This window comes from Artibeus jamaicensis, unplaced genomic scaffold (genome assembly GCF_021234435.1).
Source record: "Artibeus jamaicensis isolate MK-2021 breed Jamaican fruit bat unplaced genomic scaffold, CSHL_Jam_final scaffold_537, whole genome shotgun sequence".
NCBI lineage: Eukaryota > Metazoa > Chordata > Mammalia > Chiroptera > Phyllostomidae > Artibeus > Artibeus jamaicensis.
The window spans coordinates 23822137-23840726 of NW_026522047.1; the positions used below are offsets into that span (position 1 = coordinate 23822137).

Genomic DNA, 18590 nt, shown 5'->3' on the forward strand with positions numbered 1-18590 from the left:
TTTAATCTTGGCTAATGTAATGATGATGTGCCTTGGTGTGTTCCTTCTTGGGTCCAACTTCTTTGGGACTCTCTGAGCTTCCTGGATTTCCTGGAAGTCTATTTCCTTTGCCAGACTGAGGAAGTTCTCCTTTATTATTTGTTCAAATAAGTTTTCCACTGGTGGCTGTTCCTCTTCCCCTTCTGGTACCCCTATAATTCAGATGTTAGAACGTTTAAAGATGTCCTGAAGGTTCCTAAGCCTGTCCTCATTTTTTTTGAATTCTTGTTTCTTCATCCTTTTCTGTTTGGTCATTTTTTTCTTCCTTCTGGTCCACTCCTTTGATTTGAGTCCCAGTTTCCTTTCCATTACTATTGGTTTCCTGTGTATTTCCATTCATTTCAACTAGTTTAGCCTTCATATGTTCCTCTAATTTGTGACTATAATCAACCAGTCTGTGAGCGTCCTGATCACCAGTGTTTTGAACTGTGCATCTGAAAGTTTGGCTATTTCTTCACTGCTTAGATTTATCGGCTCTGAGGCTCTGAGTTGTTCTTGAGCCACGTTTTGATCTGTTCGTGCCTGTTTTATGAGGAGCGGAGCCTTAGTTGTTCAGCAGGGCAGGGCCACCCAGGTCGCTGGTTTGTGACTCTGTATGTGGGGGCGGGGTCAGAGAGGGACAATAGCAGCCCCCTCTGCTGCTTTCTGCTGCTGGGGCCTGCGTGGTCCCTCTCACTGCTAGCTCCTTCATCGGTTTATCTGTGTGCTAATGTGTGACCGCGATCAGCCCTCAGTGGGTCCAACGCCTTGCGCCCTCAGTGGGTCCAACGCCTTGCGCCCTCAGTGGGTCTGCCTGCTTCTCCACACCTGGGATTCGCCCACATCTGCTGACGCACCTGGGTTGCGTGCCCTGGTTGGTCTGGTGGATCTTTCTTGCCTGACCCCACTCTGCTGCTGGCTCTGCCCCTCTTACCGGTTTGGCTGAAGGGTTCGTTGTTGTCAGACTTCCGTGTAGTTCAATTTTCTGTGGTTTGGCTGCATTTTTGTTGCTAAAACTTTATTGTTTTTAAACCCAGTTGTGCTAGAAGGCGCAGTGCTTCCACCTACGCCTCCATCTTGGCAGAAGTCCCCTATTTTGTCAATTCTTAAAGTTCTGAATATCACCTTAAAACATTACATGATTTAATTATCTGTGTCCTAGAATTCTTCTCTCATAACTTCAGAAACTATATATCAATGTTACACTTCATTACAGAAATTCTTACAATGTCAAACTATCAGGTCACTGGATCTATTACGTTTAAGGTACAAGTGACTTCTCAACTTTATATATACAAAGCAGATATATACTTTACTATGTTATCATATATAAAAAATCATTTGAAACTGTAGAAAACACAAATGTAATCTCCCTGTTCAAACAAAAAGGGAAGAAATACCGTGTATCTTCTCTTAAAACATCATTACTTTCAAGCTTCTCGTACAGTTAAAATGTGTTAAATCAATTTTAGTGTAGAGGTAGGAGAGGTTTTTTTGCTTTGTTTTATTTTTCTACTTTACTCATCACCCATAGACAAGGATTAAGCATGGGTGAACCACTGTTCTGACCAACAAAAATCTTTATTCCTGGGCTTCAGTAGAGGGCGCTATGACATCAATTCATTCAGATAATGCAGCAATTTTCAACCTGAGCCACAAGAATTTTTAAAACATGCGATACCTATTTATCAGGGTAGTGACCTCTTTTCCCTTAGACCATTAAATTAAAAAATGACAGACAACAGCCAACACAACAACAGATGCCAGGTGTGAATGAATCAAAATTATACCCTTTTTTTTTTTTTTTGTCATTTCAGCCAAAAACATTTTTTGGTGTGCCCCAGAATTTCAGTAATTAGTTTACATGTGTGCCATGAGATGAAAAAAGTTGAAAATCACTGAAATACAACAATGGTATTATTCTCTAATATAGATCAGTATATATTTTACATATTTGTAGATTTTTAGGATATTGACCAAGTCACGAACATGGGTAATATGATTTACTTAACAACACCCCAAAATGTTGATTAAATACTGATTTATTAACATTTCTCACTTGCAATCTCTGCTGAAGAAACTCTCACCCATCACCCTTTCCCTTCGGAATTTTGTTCTTACCAGCAACACCTGTGACACACACTCTCCTCCTGCACCGACTGCAAGTCTGATGTGAGCGCATCACCTGTACATCAGCCTGTGTGTGCAGACTCACAAAAGGAATGCAGGCCCTGCTCTGCACTGGCTCGCACGTACCTGAGATGCTGCCTTCTCAAAGCCATCGGGGTTCAGCGAAGGCATGATGTGGATCCGAGTGTTGTGGATCAGCTTGACTATCGTCTCGTTCCCTTTCTGGTATTCATTGCACAGGTACTGGGCCAGGAAAATGAGCAGCTCCCGTCCAACAGCCTCGTTACCATGCATGTTCCCAATGTATTTAAATTCAGGCTCACCTACAAGATAAAAACAGTGTAGAGATGTTTTCTGTAACACCCGTACAAGGCAAATGACATACAATGCAAAAAACACTGTATGTCTACTAGTTTATTACACATAGCTGACAATTTCTTTTCCCTCCAGAACTGATGCCTCAGAAATCTACCTTGAATATCAAAATACTCTAAACTCCCTTTCTGTTCTTCTATTTCTCTCCCCCTAGTTACCCACTTCTTATGGACTAAATCGTGTCTCCCAGATTTCTATGTGGAAGCCCTATGTCCCCGATGTGACCGTATTTGGAGACAGCACCTTCAAGGAGAGAGCTAAGGTTAAATGAGGTCATAAGGGTGAGGGCGCCAATCCAACAGGACCAGTGTCCTTAGAAGAAAGGGAAGACACACACAGATCTCCCTCCTCTCTCTAAGGTGCACAGAGAAAAGGCCCTGTGAGGACCCAGGGAGGAGAGGTCTCATCAGAAAACAACCCTGTCGGAACCTTAATCTTAGACATGGAGCTTCCAGAACTGTGAGAAAATTAATTTCTGTTGTTTAAGTGCCCAGTCTATGGCATATTTTATGGCAGCCCGAGTAGACAAATATACCACGGTCTCCCCAATAACAAACAATACATTGTGTGCCTCCTATTGGTTAAACACTGAACTTTGCATGTGACCTTGTCCAGTCCTCCCCGGACATCTAAAAGTAGGCTTTATTATCCATCTATTTTAAGATGAGCAAACTGCAGTTCCAACTGCGTAAGAGGCCTGAGCACAGTTACACAGCCAGAGAGCCAGGATTCAGGCACTTACCTCATTATCTAGTTAAAGGTCTGTGCTTTTTCAGTTGTTTGGGTTTTTGTGTTTTTTTAACCATAGTGATTAAACTTCTGGAGCCAGACTCTGTGGATTAAAGTCCTAGCACCGCCAGCCTTGAACAAGTTACTTCAGCCTGTGGCTCTGTTCACCTGTCTACAAATCAGATGACGAATTCTACCTCATGTGGTGACTGTAAGAACTAAGTGAAATAATAAGTGTACATGCTTAGAACAGTGCCTGGCAAATAACAAATGCTGTGTGTTTGCTACACTTATTTTAATATTATTATTATTATTATTATTATTATTATTATGTGACATTACCTTCTCACTGTGAGGTGCCTTAGCACACACAACCTAGTTTTCTCTTTACAGTAGCCCACTAAAAGAGGGAAGACAGATATGTGTATTACCATTACTGTACGAATGCAGCCCAGAGAGGATGTTTTGTTGAAGGGCTCAGAATTCCAACATAAATCACGGTCACCCATGCCTGCTGCTCTCCACTGCATTTCAGGAGGAGGAATGAAACAGCGAAGTGACTTAGCCAATCCTGTTGTTCTGCTCCTACTGGCTTCATCCATCCCACAGGTCCGATGTCACCAGTGGTAAAGATTCCCCCATTTACAAAACCACTGGGACTGCTCACTCTGGTTTAAAAAACAGTTGGCCTCATGTTTCTCCTGGAATTATGTCATCTAAATATTCTTTGCAACAGATTCCTGAGTGTGGCTTAAGTGACTGCTGGCCACAGAAAACCACGTCCTGTGTGACCTCTCGGCCTGAGCTTAAGCTGATCTTCTTCCAAGGATCAGATGGGAGCAGGTCAGTGCTATTTATATGCCCCTCATTTTTTACTTTCAAAGAAACTCTCTAATGAAACGACGTCCAAGAGACTTTCCCAGGAGATGTGCGGGAAGAGATGTTTTCTTTGCTTCTGATTTCAAAACGCATAAGAATCTCCTTCCCTTCTGTTACACGCAGGTGCCTTACACCCTCCCCTGGCTGGACGCACTCGCTTGATTGCAGCCCAGGAGAAACTGGAGCAGTCTGTTGTGAAATAGAGCCCCAGTAGCCAGAGGAATATCAGAGCCTGCTTTGCAGTTCTCTGAGAACACTGCACTGCAGCAGGCATTCTGGTCCCGCTCCCTCGACCCAGCCCAGCCCTGAAGCTTTGGTCTCTCAGAAGAACTTGGCCCACGACCAGTAAGAGTACAATGAAATTCTCTATTACTTCTCTGAGTTTAAAGACAAAAAAACACCCCTTTAGCCATTTAAAGCAGAAATGGCAAATGCAGGGTGAGAAGCCCCCTGTGTTTGTGTGGCTGTCAGGGTGCCTTCTGCATTTGAATTTGAAGGCCCTGGGGCAGCACCAGCTCTCCCAGGCAGCACGACTCTAACCCACTTCACACCTTTGTGTTTGCAACTCCGGTGTTCAGATGCAGATTTCTAGTGGTGGGGGGGGGGGGGGGTTGCACATGAGTTAGCAACAGAAAAGGCAAGAGTATTTTTATCTTCCTCTGTCTTCAGGAATAAATTAGATCGCTAGATAATGCTATCACCAGAATACAGAAGGGCTGTCTTCTTTTAAGCCTACAGACGTGTCTTGTAAACTGGAGAAGAGCCACAGATTAACTGCAGCTTTTGCTGGAAGAATATATGCAAATTCCAGGGTCAGACATCACAAGCAGCATTCCTAAACTCGAGGAATGTCGGGTCTGAAGGACACAGATGTGCCCAAAACAGTGTCCAGGAGAAAGGCAGCGACCAAGGAATGTTGGATCATACGCAACTATCTTCCAGCTTCTAAACTGGAGTATTCCTACCGCCTCTCTGGCCCTTTGCCCTCCCAAAGCCAGAGTCAGTTATTTTTTTCAAACACAACCCCCTTCAGGTCCCTCTAACACCTAAATATATGTCAGTTAACCTCCCATTTGTATTTACCATCAAGCCCAAAAATTCTCTACAGAATTTTTAACTCCCACGTGGTCTGGGCTGGTCTACCTCCCCGACTCCTGAGGCACCATCAGCAACCCCCCACCCCCACCCCCTGGTCCTTCAGCCACACTTGCTCTGGCCACAGGGCTGTTGCTTCTGATGCGCTCTTCTCACACACAGATTGGGGCCTCACATCCTTCTGATCGTGGGTAAATACGGTTTTCTCAGAGTATGTTTAGTCTAAGGCCAGTCCCTTTGTTATTTTTCATATCTCATTTGAAAATATACACGAAGCAGCCTGGTCACTAGTTTAATCCCCCCACCCCAAGACTGCATGGTCTGTTAGTACAGAGGCAGCATCTATTTTCGCTCACTGGTGTATCCCCCTCGCCCCCCCCCCCGCAGAGTAGGAAACAAGCACAGTAAGGCCCCAGTAAGTAGCCATAAAGCAAATTCATGAGCGAACGAGTGCATGAATGGCCTTGCCCTTAGCCCCATCCTCCCAGCAGCATGGCTGACAGCACAGCGTGCCCTTGAGATGCAGGTGCAGCCGGGGTGCCTGGGCACCCTTCTGGAACAGGGACGGGCATAAATGAATAGCTGCAGGGGACTTGGGCCAGTGTCAGGGAGCCCGGTACTCGTGCAGAGCATTTAGAGGGCTCAGTGTTTGTTGCTGTACCCGAAATTCTCAGGCAGGACTGGGAAATCTTTGGGCATGAAGGCGGCAGTTTTGTGAACAGCTGATTCGCCAGGAAGATTAATCTCCATGGTCACGAAAGAACCACAAAACCTCCCTAGGCAAGCAACTTCCTGGGGTATTTTTGTTGTAAATTCTAAACAAGGGTTTCAAAGAGACTGCCTTCAGAATCCTTAACCCAGAAAGAGAGGTGAAAAGACTTTGGACTTTGAATAAGCCTCCCAGCATCAATTTAACTTCAATTTCTTTAGCAAAGGAATGACAGCTTTTCATCCTCACTTCATTTGCTGGGGCAACACAGAGTTTACAACCGGTTGTTAAATGGATGACGCGTGTATGCCTGTTTACAGTGTTTACCGAGAGCAAATCCCAGGTCTGGCAGGTACGTCATTCCTTGTGGGTGCAGTGGGTGATGCACAGGTACCACGCTCATCCCTCTCCTAGCAACAGGAAGGAACGGCATTGAGAACTATTGTCGGTACACTTGAGGATGCTTGTTTTTCCTTTCATCTTACTCTCCTCACTTACTACCTAATTCATTTTCTGTTTTACATGGTAGTGACACTGAGTTCCTGATCCTGCAACAGAAAATCATCGTATTTGCACAGGGTGCCTTGCGTCAGCTCAGGAGTACAGTTTCCCTGTCATGTCAATTTTCCCACAATTTTGTGTGACCATCCAGTTCCCAGTCACTTCACGGGACACACAATCATCAATCACACCATTGCTAATAGACAATCTCCTCACAAACCTAATCCAGCCTGGTTGGGCCAAGTTCCCATCTTTTCCTTCTGTATCACAGAACAATCAATGTGCCTGACTGGATCTGTGTTCTCATCAGAACAAGAGAAGAATAACTTACAAGTTTTTAAAAATAGGCTCCAAAGTTTTATGAAATCAGAAATAATGCAATAAATTCCAAACCAGAGCAGGCAAATGATTTTAAGTTCCATACTTATACCTCTTAATTCACCCTACTGTATATTGTGTTTTGAAATAACTAAATTAGTGAAATGACAACAACAACAAAAAAAAAACCCTTAAAGAAATCACACCCCAGAAACTCACACTCCTTAGGCGTGGCACATAGCTCAGGTTCGAAGCTGACTGGCACTAACAAAGCCCCCAGATGGTAGGAATTAACAGCCTTAAAGTGTCCAAAGAACCCCTAAAGCAGATGTCCACAGGCCCAATAGGCTGAGCCTGAAACAAAAAGTCAGAATAAGGGGGAAAAAACACTGTCTGCCTTTCCCATAAAAATTAAAATTTTCTTTCACTGCTTGACTTGATCCAATGATCAGCCTGTCTGTCTCTCTAACATTTTCTCCTCTTAGAAACAGTTGATTGGTTGAACCCTGACCAGAAAAGTTTTAAGTTTCCTTTCAAATCTTAGAGTTAATTATTCAATGACCTCTATAAGGGAAGAAAACAGCAGAGGGGAAATATCTAATGAAAAATGAGATAAATGTGAAAGTGTGTTGTAAATTGTGGAATTCTACATAAGTACAGCATCGCTATTTACAAAAAAATAATTAGGTTAATGGTATTTCAAGAAAAAACATTTTTAATTATACTTGACATACAACATTATATATTAGTTTCAGGTGTACAACATAGTAATTCGACATTTTCATGCTGTACAAAGAGATCACCATGATAAGTCACCTTACGAACTTATTATAATATTATTACCTATATTCCCTATGCTGGACATTCTCATGTTGTGAACAAAAAAGGAAGAACTTGTTTATAGTAACAGAATGCTTCCATGCTTTCATTCTGTAAATAGAGATGAACTCACATTCAGATGAATCTGTTCTTTCTCTAACATCAAATTATTACCAAAACATAAGTCTACTCATTTGAAATTATATGCTTAACTCACTGATTACATAATTCTTAGAGGTGGTGAAAAGTTCAAAATACATGTTCCTAGTACATGCAATATACTAAACACACTGTTGAATTAACTACAGTATCGAAAAATAAAACCCAATATTTAAAGGTATTGTGGTAAAAAGTGCACACAAGCAATGGCTTTGAGAAATAGCTAGAAAAGCAGCACAATCACTGAACTGAGTTGGTTCACAAACAACTACGCAAGCAAGTTGGTAACATGACTGGAACAAATGGGCCTTTGAATCAATGATCCGCCTACCTCGATGGTAAACCTGGGCGTCAGATATTATTAGTGCTACTGTTTCCACCTGTTGGATCAGCTAACATAGCCTATAAATCATTCTTGCAGAACGAACCCTGCAAGTTTCTAGAACGCGTCAATAAGATCATTAACTGGCTCATGTTTTAGCACATCTTAGCAGCCTAAAATACTGAGCATATTCCTAAAAGAAATGCAAATCTCCAGTGGCCCAAGGAACCATGGAAGAGGGTAAGTATGGTTATAAAAATAGATTCCTCTTCTACCTATGAGAGGAAGGAAAATAAAGAAGGGAGGGAGGGAAAGAAACAAAGGAAAGGCAAAAGAGTAAAAACAAACCATAGCTCTCTGTGTTAGCTGAAAATTCTGACAGTTCTCTAAAACAGAGAAAATGTAGATCATGGTAGTTAACCAAGTCACAATTACAAAAAAGTAATGGAAAAACACAAGTCCATTGCCACCTGTCAGCTCGCCTTATGTCCAAGAATGAACAACTCATCCCATTTTCAAAACGAATTGATGAGAGGATGAGTCATAGCGATGTCGTCAGAACCTGTGGGGGTGGAAAATGTCAAGCATTTTAGCAGACACAAGTGAATGAAAAAGAAAAACTTCAATTTGCTGTTCAGCAGATAAAATGGTAGCAACATTAACTACCCAGAACAAAATCAGCAATGTAAAGGCTTCGTTGAACAATCTCTTTCCAGGAACTCCCTGGAACTGTCCTTTTACTTCTCTCAGGAAGAAGGTAACTCAGATGTCAAACTGATTTGTCAAAACATCTTCAGGATGTTATTTCTTTTCAACATCATAACTAAAGACTTGCAGCACTAAACACACACCAGTATCAGAAGCATTAAGCAATGCAATAGAATCTTTTTAAAGGACAGTAGAGGGCCAAAGGATGCGTGTGGGCCTTCCCACGTGCCTCAGCACAAGGGAGGCCATGCCAAGCTGGTGATGGTTCCCTGTGGGAGGACTGGGTCTACTCCAGGTCTCCCTCCAGATTATTCCACAGGAGGGCATGCAGGAGGTATCCTGCTCTGCTCAAAGTTTTTAAAGAAAACCCCCCTTGTGCTGACTGAGAACTCTCTGTCAGAGTTCCTATGCTTCTCATTCACACAGATTTCTGAGCTCCACTCCCAGAGATTGTGAGTCCAAAGGTCTGAGAAGGGGCCTGAGCATCTGTAGCTCTTAAGGATTTAGAAGTGATTCGGATGCCCTTCCAGGACTGAGATGGAGTAAATTTGGAGGTAAATGCAGGGAAAGTCTAGTTATGAAAAGATGTTCAATGACACCAGCAGACAGATGGAATTCCAAAGGCTGAAGGCCACTGAAACACAGACTGCAGGGTGAAGGTTCTTAACAATTTATGAGTCAAGGACTTTTGGAAAATTTGATTTAAACAACACTATGAATTCTTTTCCTTCATATTTGCAAAAAGAATCCACAAAATTACGCAAAGATTTAGCAAACTTAAGGAATCTTACACTAGACATTTATAAAGAGGGAAATCACAGCCGCCATAAATATCGACAAACATCTCTTACACGGGCTTGTTTTCTGACCCCAGATGAAGAGGAGACTATTCTATGTCCTTCCTCACTGCAAATAAAACACAGCAGCTTGCTGGCCACACAGGGCTGTTTTTTTAAAAAGGTAGGGGGTGGGGGAGCATGGATTTGGATGAGACAGACTTGGATTGGAATTTCAGCTCTAACACAGTATCTAGTGTTGAGCGAGTAACCCTTTATCCTAATCTTAGTATGTTTTTCCCCCACAATGACATTCAATCTTTTATTCTACAAGTATTCTTTGAATTCCTATTGCAGAGGGATTGCGCCAAAAGGGAAAAGGACTCGTGGATATAGACAACAGTGTGGTGACTGCTGGGGGGAGGGGGTACTAGGGGACTAAATGGTAATGGGGAAAAACACAATAAAGATTAACTTTTAAAAAACACACAATGATATTCTTTTCTGTAAATTGGATTACTAAAATTTCTTTTGTTGAGTTGGTGAGAGGAGTGAATGAAAAAAGATACAGATAGATATTTTGCACCATGCCCAACAACGAGTAGGCAACTAATCAATGGATTTTATATTGCCCAGACTCACACTGTTACCACGGCTGAACAATCTTCCCTATTCAGGACATACAGAAGCTTCCAACAGGATTATGAGGTGCCCCTGGGATCTTTCAAAGAGCTTTGGAACGTAAGTGGATTAATCAATCCTTCCAGGAGTATAAAAAATACCAGCCTAGTGTCCCACACAACAGTCTCCTCAAACTTGGATGTGCCTTTGAACCACCTGAAGATCCTGTTATAATGCAGGTTGCAATTCAGCAGGTCAGGAATGTGGCCTGAGAGCCTGAAGCATCTATAAATTCCCATCCGGGACCAGGCTGCTGGCCTGCAGACTGCTCTCTGAAAGTAGAAAGGCTATTTAGACCTTCCAAAACCAAGAGTGGGCAGAAAAGGAGAGTAGCAGACGCTGACTTTTAAATGATAAAAGAACTCTTTAGAAACCCGAGTGCTGTTCTTCCTTATTGTTGGCTCACTCTAACCAACTTGAGTGCCCACCCACCAAAAGGCACGCCCAGCATAACTTTGGAAGCCACTCTGTGGCCTCGGGTCTAAGACTCACTGTAAGTGTTAAACTGCATGACCCAAAAAACAGCTGCTAATGTGCACCGAATCCAATGTTAGATGCGGGAAGATGGCAGAATATCATAGGACTTACTGTTCAGTAAGTCTGGAACAAAGCTCCAGAACTATTCAGATTACAGGAAAGTATATTGCTCCTCTCAATTCTTAAATTTAATTTTTAATATTTAAATATACATTAAATAGTTATGCACAGTTCTACATTTTTAATGTAGTTGTGAATAAATTATGAGTAATCATGCATTCTTATAGGACATGTACGATCATATTTTGTTTATAGTTTTTGCATTAAAGTACTTCAAGATTTTTACTGACTGCTACTGCTCTAATTTTATCTCCCACTCCATCTCACTCTTCTTCTGCTACTATTTTATTTATTTTCTTTGAGACTAAGCCCTTTAGAGGATTTTTTCCCCAATGAAGAGGAGAAGGCAGTAAAATGATGGACAAAAATCTCATACAAGGTCAAGTAGATAATTAAACAGATACATCCTGCCCCCCAAAAGACTAGAAATTTCTGATCTTATAATATATTTGCTAGTTTGTATTAGTATTTCACCAGTCCCTTCCCTTAGGGATTCTTTAATGTTAATTTAAACAAACATTTTACAAGCATTTATAAATAAAAAGAATATAAAGATATGTTGCTGAATTTAAAGTACCTGGCTTCAGTGAAAAAATTAAAAGTTACTAAATACTAACCAATGACCTTTCATTTCATACACACCCCCAGTAAATAACATGTACAAACCAAAACACTGCTATTTAGGATTCTGCATTTGGATATTTGAGATAGCTTGTCAAAAACATTCTTAATGAAACATATGAATTCAACTTCCATTGACTCAGCACCTCTCAATGAAGATGTACACTTTCTTCACATAGGAGTTGCCCCTTTCTTATCAAATCTGTTCCTGGGAATGTAATTGTGAAAGGAATATTTTCCCACTATTATATATAACTTGTTACTGCTACTATTTTTAAAAGCTGTTAACTTTTTTGTCATTCCTTTTATATTTTCAAATCCAAAGAAAATACAAAAATCAGGCACAGAAAGGTAGAACTAGGAAAAAACTATAAGCAAAAATTAATATTTGAAACAGAAACAAAAAAAAGTAGAAAGGATAAATAGTATCATTAAAAAGAAAATATTTACCCTGATCTCTGGGTGAAAATATTCACCCTCCAGAACTTCAGAAATAAATATTTGTTGTTTATACATAACTAGTCCATGGTATCTTGTTATGGCATAGATGCTATTATTAAAAAAATAAAAAGACAAGTGTCAGTGAAGATGTGGAAACAGTGGGACCCTTGTATAGCATTGGTGGAAATGCAAAGTGGTACAGTCATTATGGAAAGTAACATGGAGTTTCCTCAAAAAATTAAAAACACAACCACCATATGATCCAGCAAAACCATGTCTTGAGTAAATATTTATCCAAAAGAACTGACTTCAGAATCTTGAAGAGATATTTGCACCCCTGTGTTCAATGCAGCACTGTTCGAGAGAGTTAAGCTGAATGGATTAAAACATGTGGTATACATACACAATGGGATATTATTCAGCCTTTATATTTTAAAAAAAGAAAACCCAGCATTACATGAAAATGTGGATGAACCTTGGGGACATTATGCTAATGAATAAGCCAGTCTGAGAAGAACAACTACCACATGATTCCACTTACATGAGGTATCTACAATAGTCAGACAACAGAATGGTGGTTGTGGGGGCCGGGGATGTGGGCAATGGGGCCTCAGGAGCATCTTACATACAACAGTCAGTGTAACAGAAGCCAAGTAGGCACTGGGACCTCATGTTAGTGTCTGTGGGTTCCACTGAGTTCTTCCTGTGCTGGAAGGAAGGAAGGAGCTATAAGAAAGAGGGTACACAACATGGGGTATTAGATTGAGGCACACGAAATTGCCTTTTTTGGAAGGTCAAGAACGGTCAAATGCAAGCAGTTTCCTAGAGCTCAGCCTGAAACTTTTCCTTCCAAAATTTGTGTGCTCCCCCTTGTCTGCCAGTCAAACCCTACAACTATCCCTACTTCACCTTGATTCTCCTACTTGCAATTATTTCTCTAACATCAATTTTCACATTATAAGTAGAAAAAGTAAAAATCAGAGACTTAAATTTATTTATTTAACAAATGTTTGCCAAGTGCCCACCATGCGAGGAACAGGATTTGATGCTGAGAATTCACAGCTGAACTTCAAAATCATGCCCTGACCCTCCAATGTTACAGCCTAGCAGGGGGCTAAACGATAGACGAATCATCATACGAGTATTTATTCCATCAAAATTAAGATAAAATTACAGAAATGTGGGGATAGAGCAGAAGAACCTAAATTAGTCCTTTGGGAAGGCTTCCCTGAGCAAGTGACATTCATGCAGAGAACAGAAGGTTTGAGTGGGCGTCCGGAAAGTGGAGTTCTGCAGGGAGAGAAGAGCTGCTTCTGTGATGGCCCCAAGTCAGGAAGCAACCTGGAGCTTTCAAGGATCGGAAGGAAACAAGGCCAGGACGACTGGGCTCCAGAGAAGAGAATAAAGAAGCGAGGCGTTGCCTACCAATTTGTTCTTATGGGCAGCAGTGAGAAGCACTTAAATAGTATTAGGCGAGGGTCTGGCACCAGTCAAGCCTGTAGCCCCAGTAAAGAGCAGGGATCCTCAGCAAACGATGGCTCCAACCACAAACCTTGCTGCTGTCTGTTTTATAAATAAAGTTTTACTGGAATTCCACTCCCGTTTGTTTAGGAACTGGCTCTAGCTGCCTTCCCCTTCAATGGCAGAATTGAGACAGAAACTGTAGGGCTGGCCAAGCCAGAAATATTTATTGTCTGGGTCTTTATGGGGAAAGTGTGCTGACCTATGGTGTAGAGAATGAATTGGAGGGACCAAGAAGGTAACAAAAAAGAAGTCAGAGATGTGGTGGTGGTCTACACAGGAGGTGCTGTTGGCTTGGTCTAGGGCAGTGGTGGGGGTCATGGAAGGCGGTGGACAGATGCGAGAAAGATTAAGGAGAACTGGCAGGGCTTGGTGATGCCGGGATGAGACAGAAGGGGGCATTCCGGAGTTAACTCCCAGGTTTGTGGCAGAACAGCTGGGAGGTGGCAGGGCCACTCAGGCAGAAAACAAAGAATACACAGGTGTAATGGGGCAGAACAGGAACTGGACCCTGAACTTTAGAGATAAATAAGAATAACCCATTACAAATATGTGAATCTATCATCTGTGTCCAGCATAGTGACTGTGTATAGCTGCGCCCACGAAACACCAGGTAAAGGAACACAGCCACAAGCAAATCAGCCTACATGGACCAGCTCCCAATTTTTGAGTATTTAAAATCAAAGTTTGTCTTACATTGATTGTTACCTTTGTTTTGTTTTGCCCAATTTTGAAGTATTAACATAGCCAGATTGGCAGGGAGCAGATGCAAAAACAAAAGCCAACACCGACCCAAGTACATGTGAACAGTGGAAAACGAAGGTATGAAATTAGGACAGGGAAGGCCTACCGGAGCAGGAATTGACAGGTAGGGAGGAAACACGCAGGGCACCTGAAGCTTAGTGCAAATAAGTGCAAATATGGCTCCTAGGTCAAGATGAGGTGATCAAACGCAGGAAAGGCGGGAAGGTGCTGGGGGAAAGGTGGGCACACCTAGAAACCTCACTAGGAAAGGCCAAGGCTCCCTTCCTGAGAAGGCGGCTCAGCAGGGAGCCGGGCCAGGTGCCGAAGACTTTGGAATAAATGATCACAAAGTCTCCACTCAGGTGAGGCAGGTTTATTGGAACAAGCCAGAGTGCAGGGCTGGTCACAAGTAAGGCCGGGCTTTCTCCTGGCAGGACAAGGTGTGGCATCAGTAGAAACGAGATGGGGACACAGGCCTCGTCCACTGGACCACTGAGTTCTTGGTTTCCTCCGGACCGTGCCAGCATCCTTCAGGCTAAATCCAAATATTCAACTTAAACCCTTTTCCGATTGTTCTTTTTGCTTTTTCTGGAAATATCACTTCTTCACCCTAATAAATTTCACTCTTCTCTTAGTAGGCCTAAAAGGTATATATCCTTAAATCAATTTTTTTTACATTTCTTTTGTAAGGTACATGTTAAATGTAAATAAAAACCACTTTCATACAAATCTACATTTTTTAGGAGTGAAAACTATACTTTACTATAAGACAGTTATAACCATCAATCATATGGTGAATTTCAGAAAGTCCTTATCATCTTCCTTTGGGATTTGTACTAGAAATGATGTAACTTAAAAATTAATTGGCAAAACTTTTAGGCTATTACCTTCAAAATGTCACAGAAATGGGATTCTGTAGAACATCATTCTGAAATCCCAAGCACCTAGGTTTGAAATCAGGTCAAAAAAATACTTTTTTTTTTGGTCACATGTTGTTTTGCATTGCTTTTAAATAAATTATTTTTTGTGCAACTTCCCCAAAGTGACATTTTCTTCAGAGAACAAGAAGGTCTTGTAGTAAATATGACTAAGATTATTTCTTCCAAAAATTGCATCAACACATGCAATCAATTTGGCCACATATGGTTACTTGCAAGCAGTAATTTTTAAAAAATAAAAACTACCTCTAGGCTGTGGGATTTCTGTAGCTATTAAAAACTGGTAGAAAAATAAAGAGACTAGAACCAATTCATTTTAAAAAGCACAACAGGAAAAACAATAACACTACTTCTATTTTTCTTTGACATTTTCACTCAGCTTTGAAACAAAGCATCCAAAATCCTCCAGGTGCACAGCAATTCCCTGCAGGAGGGCTCCCCGCACAGTAGTGGCCGGCCTGGTGCCAGCTGTTATGACTTCCCTAGGGATTAGATGTTAAGCATAACATTTTTTTTCTCACCTGTGAAGCGTATGTACAGCATAAAAATATAACCAAAAACACACGCAAACATGAACAAGGACTTGTAATTCCTTATAATAGTCCTGGCTGCTTATTATTGTTTTTACATTTTATATATAATATAAATATACTTAATCTTTCTCATAAATTTGAAGGGTTGGTAATGTGAGAGGAGTTTAATACTTGTCAAAGTGTGTACAAAAGAACAAAGAATCTTTCCAATATGCTTACACTGGGAATACTTTCATATAAACTTGAACTTCCGAAAGTATTGAAAATGGGAGATGCAGGAATTGTTATAATAATGGCCTCCAAAGAATCACAACCCCTTGCATTCACATGCTTGTGCAGTCCCTTCCGCTGCCAGAAAACCACAGTCCGCACAGTCGGATGTACGTAAAGGCATTTGAACCAGCCTGCTTCTACGTGAACTCAGGCAAGAGGAGCAGAGGAGCGGCCCTACTGAGTCCAGCCCAAAAGGCTGACCCACAGATTTGGGGGACGGTTCATTATGTAGAGATAGATAACAGACACAGGGAGAAGAGTAATGGGACTGGGTAGGAGACAGATTAAAGACTGGTGTAGTTAAAAGGTAAACTGAAGCATGTCGACATGTTTGATTCGAATCAGGCATCATCTAATCTAGCGAATAGAAAGGGGCTCCAAAGAGCTGTACAAAATGAAAAATGGATAGGCAGAAGGGAGCAAGAACAAGAAAGTTATACTTGGCAAACACACACAAAAAAGTGGGCTGTTTATTGAAAAGTTCCTTGCAGGAGCGTCCAAATTTTTGGTGTTCCTAGGCCACAGTGGAAGAAGAGTTATCTTGGGCCACCCATTAAATACACAAACACTAATCAAAACTGATGAGCAAAAAAAAGGTTTTAAGTAAATTTACCATTTTGTGTTGGGCCTCTTGTGGCCCCCAAGCTGAGGGTTGGACACCCCTGCTTCAGAGGACGGCAGTGGCCTCTCCTGCAGCTGACCTCATAAGCGCTGATCAGGTGATTCCTGACTGACTGGTTTAAGATTCCAATTCTGGGACAGCTCAAACTGTAATTAGGTTAAGTTTGGTGACATGAGGCTTAACATAAGTGAGTCCATTTTGGACCTGTTGTCTTTATGGTGTGGTGGGCTGGAAAAAATAAACCGAGCCCTTTAACAGATTTCAATGTCCTAATCCCTGAAGCCAGAGAATGTTACCTTATGCAGCAAAAACAAAAAGGGTCTCTACAGATGGGATTAAGAATCTTGACATGGGAAGATTATGCTGGATTATCCTGGGCGGGTCCTAAATGCAGTCACATGCATCATTATAAAGAGGGAGATTCCAGTAACAGAAGAGGATTGGACAACACAACCGCCAAGGCGGAGACTGGATGACTGTGGCCACAAGCCAAGGAATGTGGGCAGGCACCTGAGGCTGGGAGAGGGAAGATGGGGCTCTGCCCTAGAGCCGTAGGAGGGAGGAGCAGCCCTGCCAGCACCTCGGCTTCAGCTCAGTGAGACTAATTTCAAAATCCTGACCTCCAAAACTGCAGAGAGTAAAATTCTGTTGTTTAAACCACCAAGTTTGTGGAAATTTGTTACAGAGAGCACAGGAAACTGATACAATGTGTAAGGCATACATAGGGAAGACTAGGTTGTCTTTAGGTTATGATGTCAAGAGAAAAAATGACATGGAAAAAAAGACCAGAACAAAAAAGACCTCACAGAATATGTACATGTATACCAAGCAAAGCCAAAAAAGAAAAGTAAATTACTTCCGCACAGTTGCCTTGAAATGTTTTTAGAAGGCAAAGTAAGTAGTTCTTTGAAAAGTTATACTATCTACTGAGCAAATAGCTTGGAATAATGCACCAAGAAAAGTATATATAGCAAACACCTATGGAAATATGAGTGAAAAATAATCAAAGTACAATTACATAAAAAACTAACCTGTCTTCATAGTAAGTCAAATAGACAAAAAGGTTAGTGAAGATTTTTTAAGAAAAAATAAAATTAATCAAAGAATACTAAACTCGATAATCTAGAAATGGAATTCATCTTTCTAATGTACACATGAAACATAATGGCTAATTACAAAATTGGTCTTAAAATTTTTTTGAATAAATTTTAAACAGCAAAAGTTTACAAATATGAAAGAATATAGATCACATCTCAGTAACCATATGTGAACTGAAAATTCATCTATAAAAGACATACAACTGGAAATTTTTTAACTTTTCCTTAAAAAGTGTGAGATTAAAGAAAAATATTAAAAACAAAACATTTTATTTTTTAAAATAGCAATAATGAGATTGCTAAGTGTCAAAATCTTTAGGATTGGCCAAAAGTATACCTGGACGTCATCACAGCTTTAACTTCTTTCAATATTAATTATTAAAAGAAATGGACTTAACTATTTTTAAATTATAAAAAGAGTAAAAGTTACCTATAAAAAGTAAAGGAAAGTATAAGAAAAGAGTAAGAAGAAAGAAAGTAATGAGTTGAATAAATAAACTCCAAAGCTCTTTATTTCAGTAAGAATGATGATGAAACAGACTAGCACTTCTCAAATTGGTGTTCAGGGAAAAAAATCAATAACTGTGCCAAGAAAAAGTCTTCCTCTACACAAATAAGTTCTTTATTTTTAAGTTCTTTAAAACATTAAATAGACTTCACATGTTTTCCCTTTACTTTAAAACTTCTCAGATCTTTTCTTATGTTAATATGTACTTTGACTCGGAGCCCTCAAGAAGGGTATTTAGTACAATTTCCCAAGCTCGCTTGCCATTTTTTTTTAGTATTCTGAGAACAGCTTGTGAAATGTTGAACTAGACAAACTGCTAGACAAAACTATTAATGGAAAAAATAAAATAATTAGATTAGAAACAATAAATGAAAACAATGTGTTAAAATGGAAAGTTATGCACAATTGCACATTAATTAAAATGAGAGAACATAATTTTAGAAAGCAGTCAAAGGCCAGACATGCCTTCTTGTTTA

At 40.7% G+C, this 18590-nt stretch overlaps 1 protein-coding gene across 1 annotated transcript in view; it reads right to left on the bottom strand.

The window, feature by feature from the left end:
* Positions 1 to 18590, bottom strand: part of CPE (carboxypeptidase E) — a 72656-nt gene that overhangs the window by 21225 nt on the left and 32841 nt on the right. The window contains exon 2 of the mRNA XM_053658742.1: positions 2275 to 2471. Within this exon, the coding sequence (XP_053514717.1) occupies positions 2275 to 2471 (197 nt within the window). The remainder of the gene's footprint in view (positions 1 to 2274; positions 2472 to 18590) is intronic.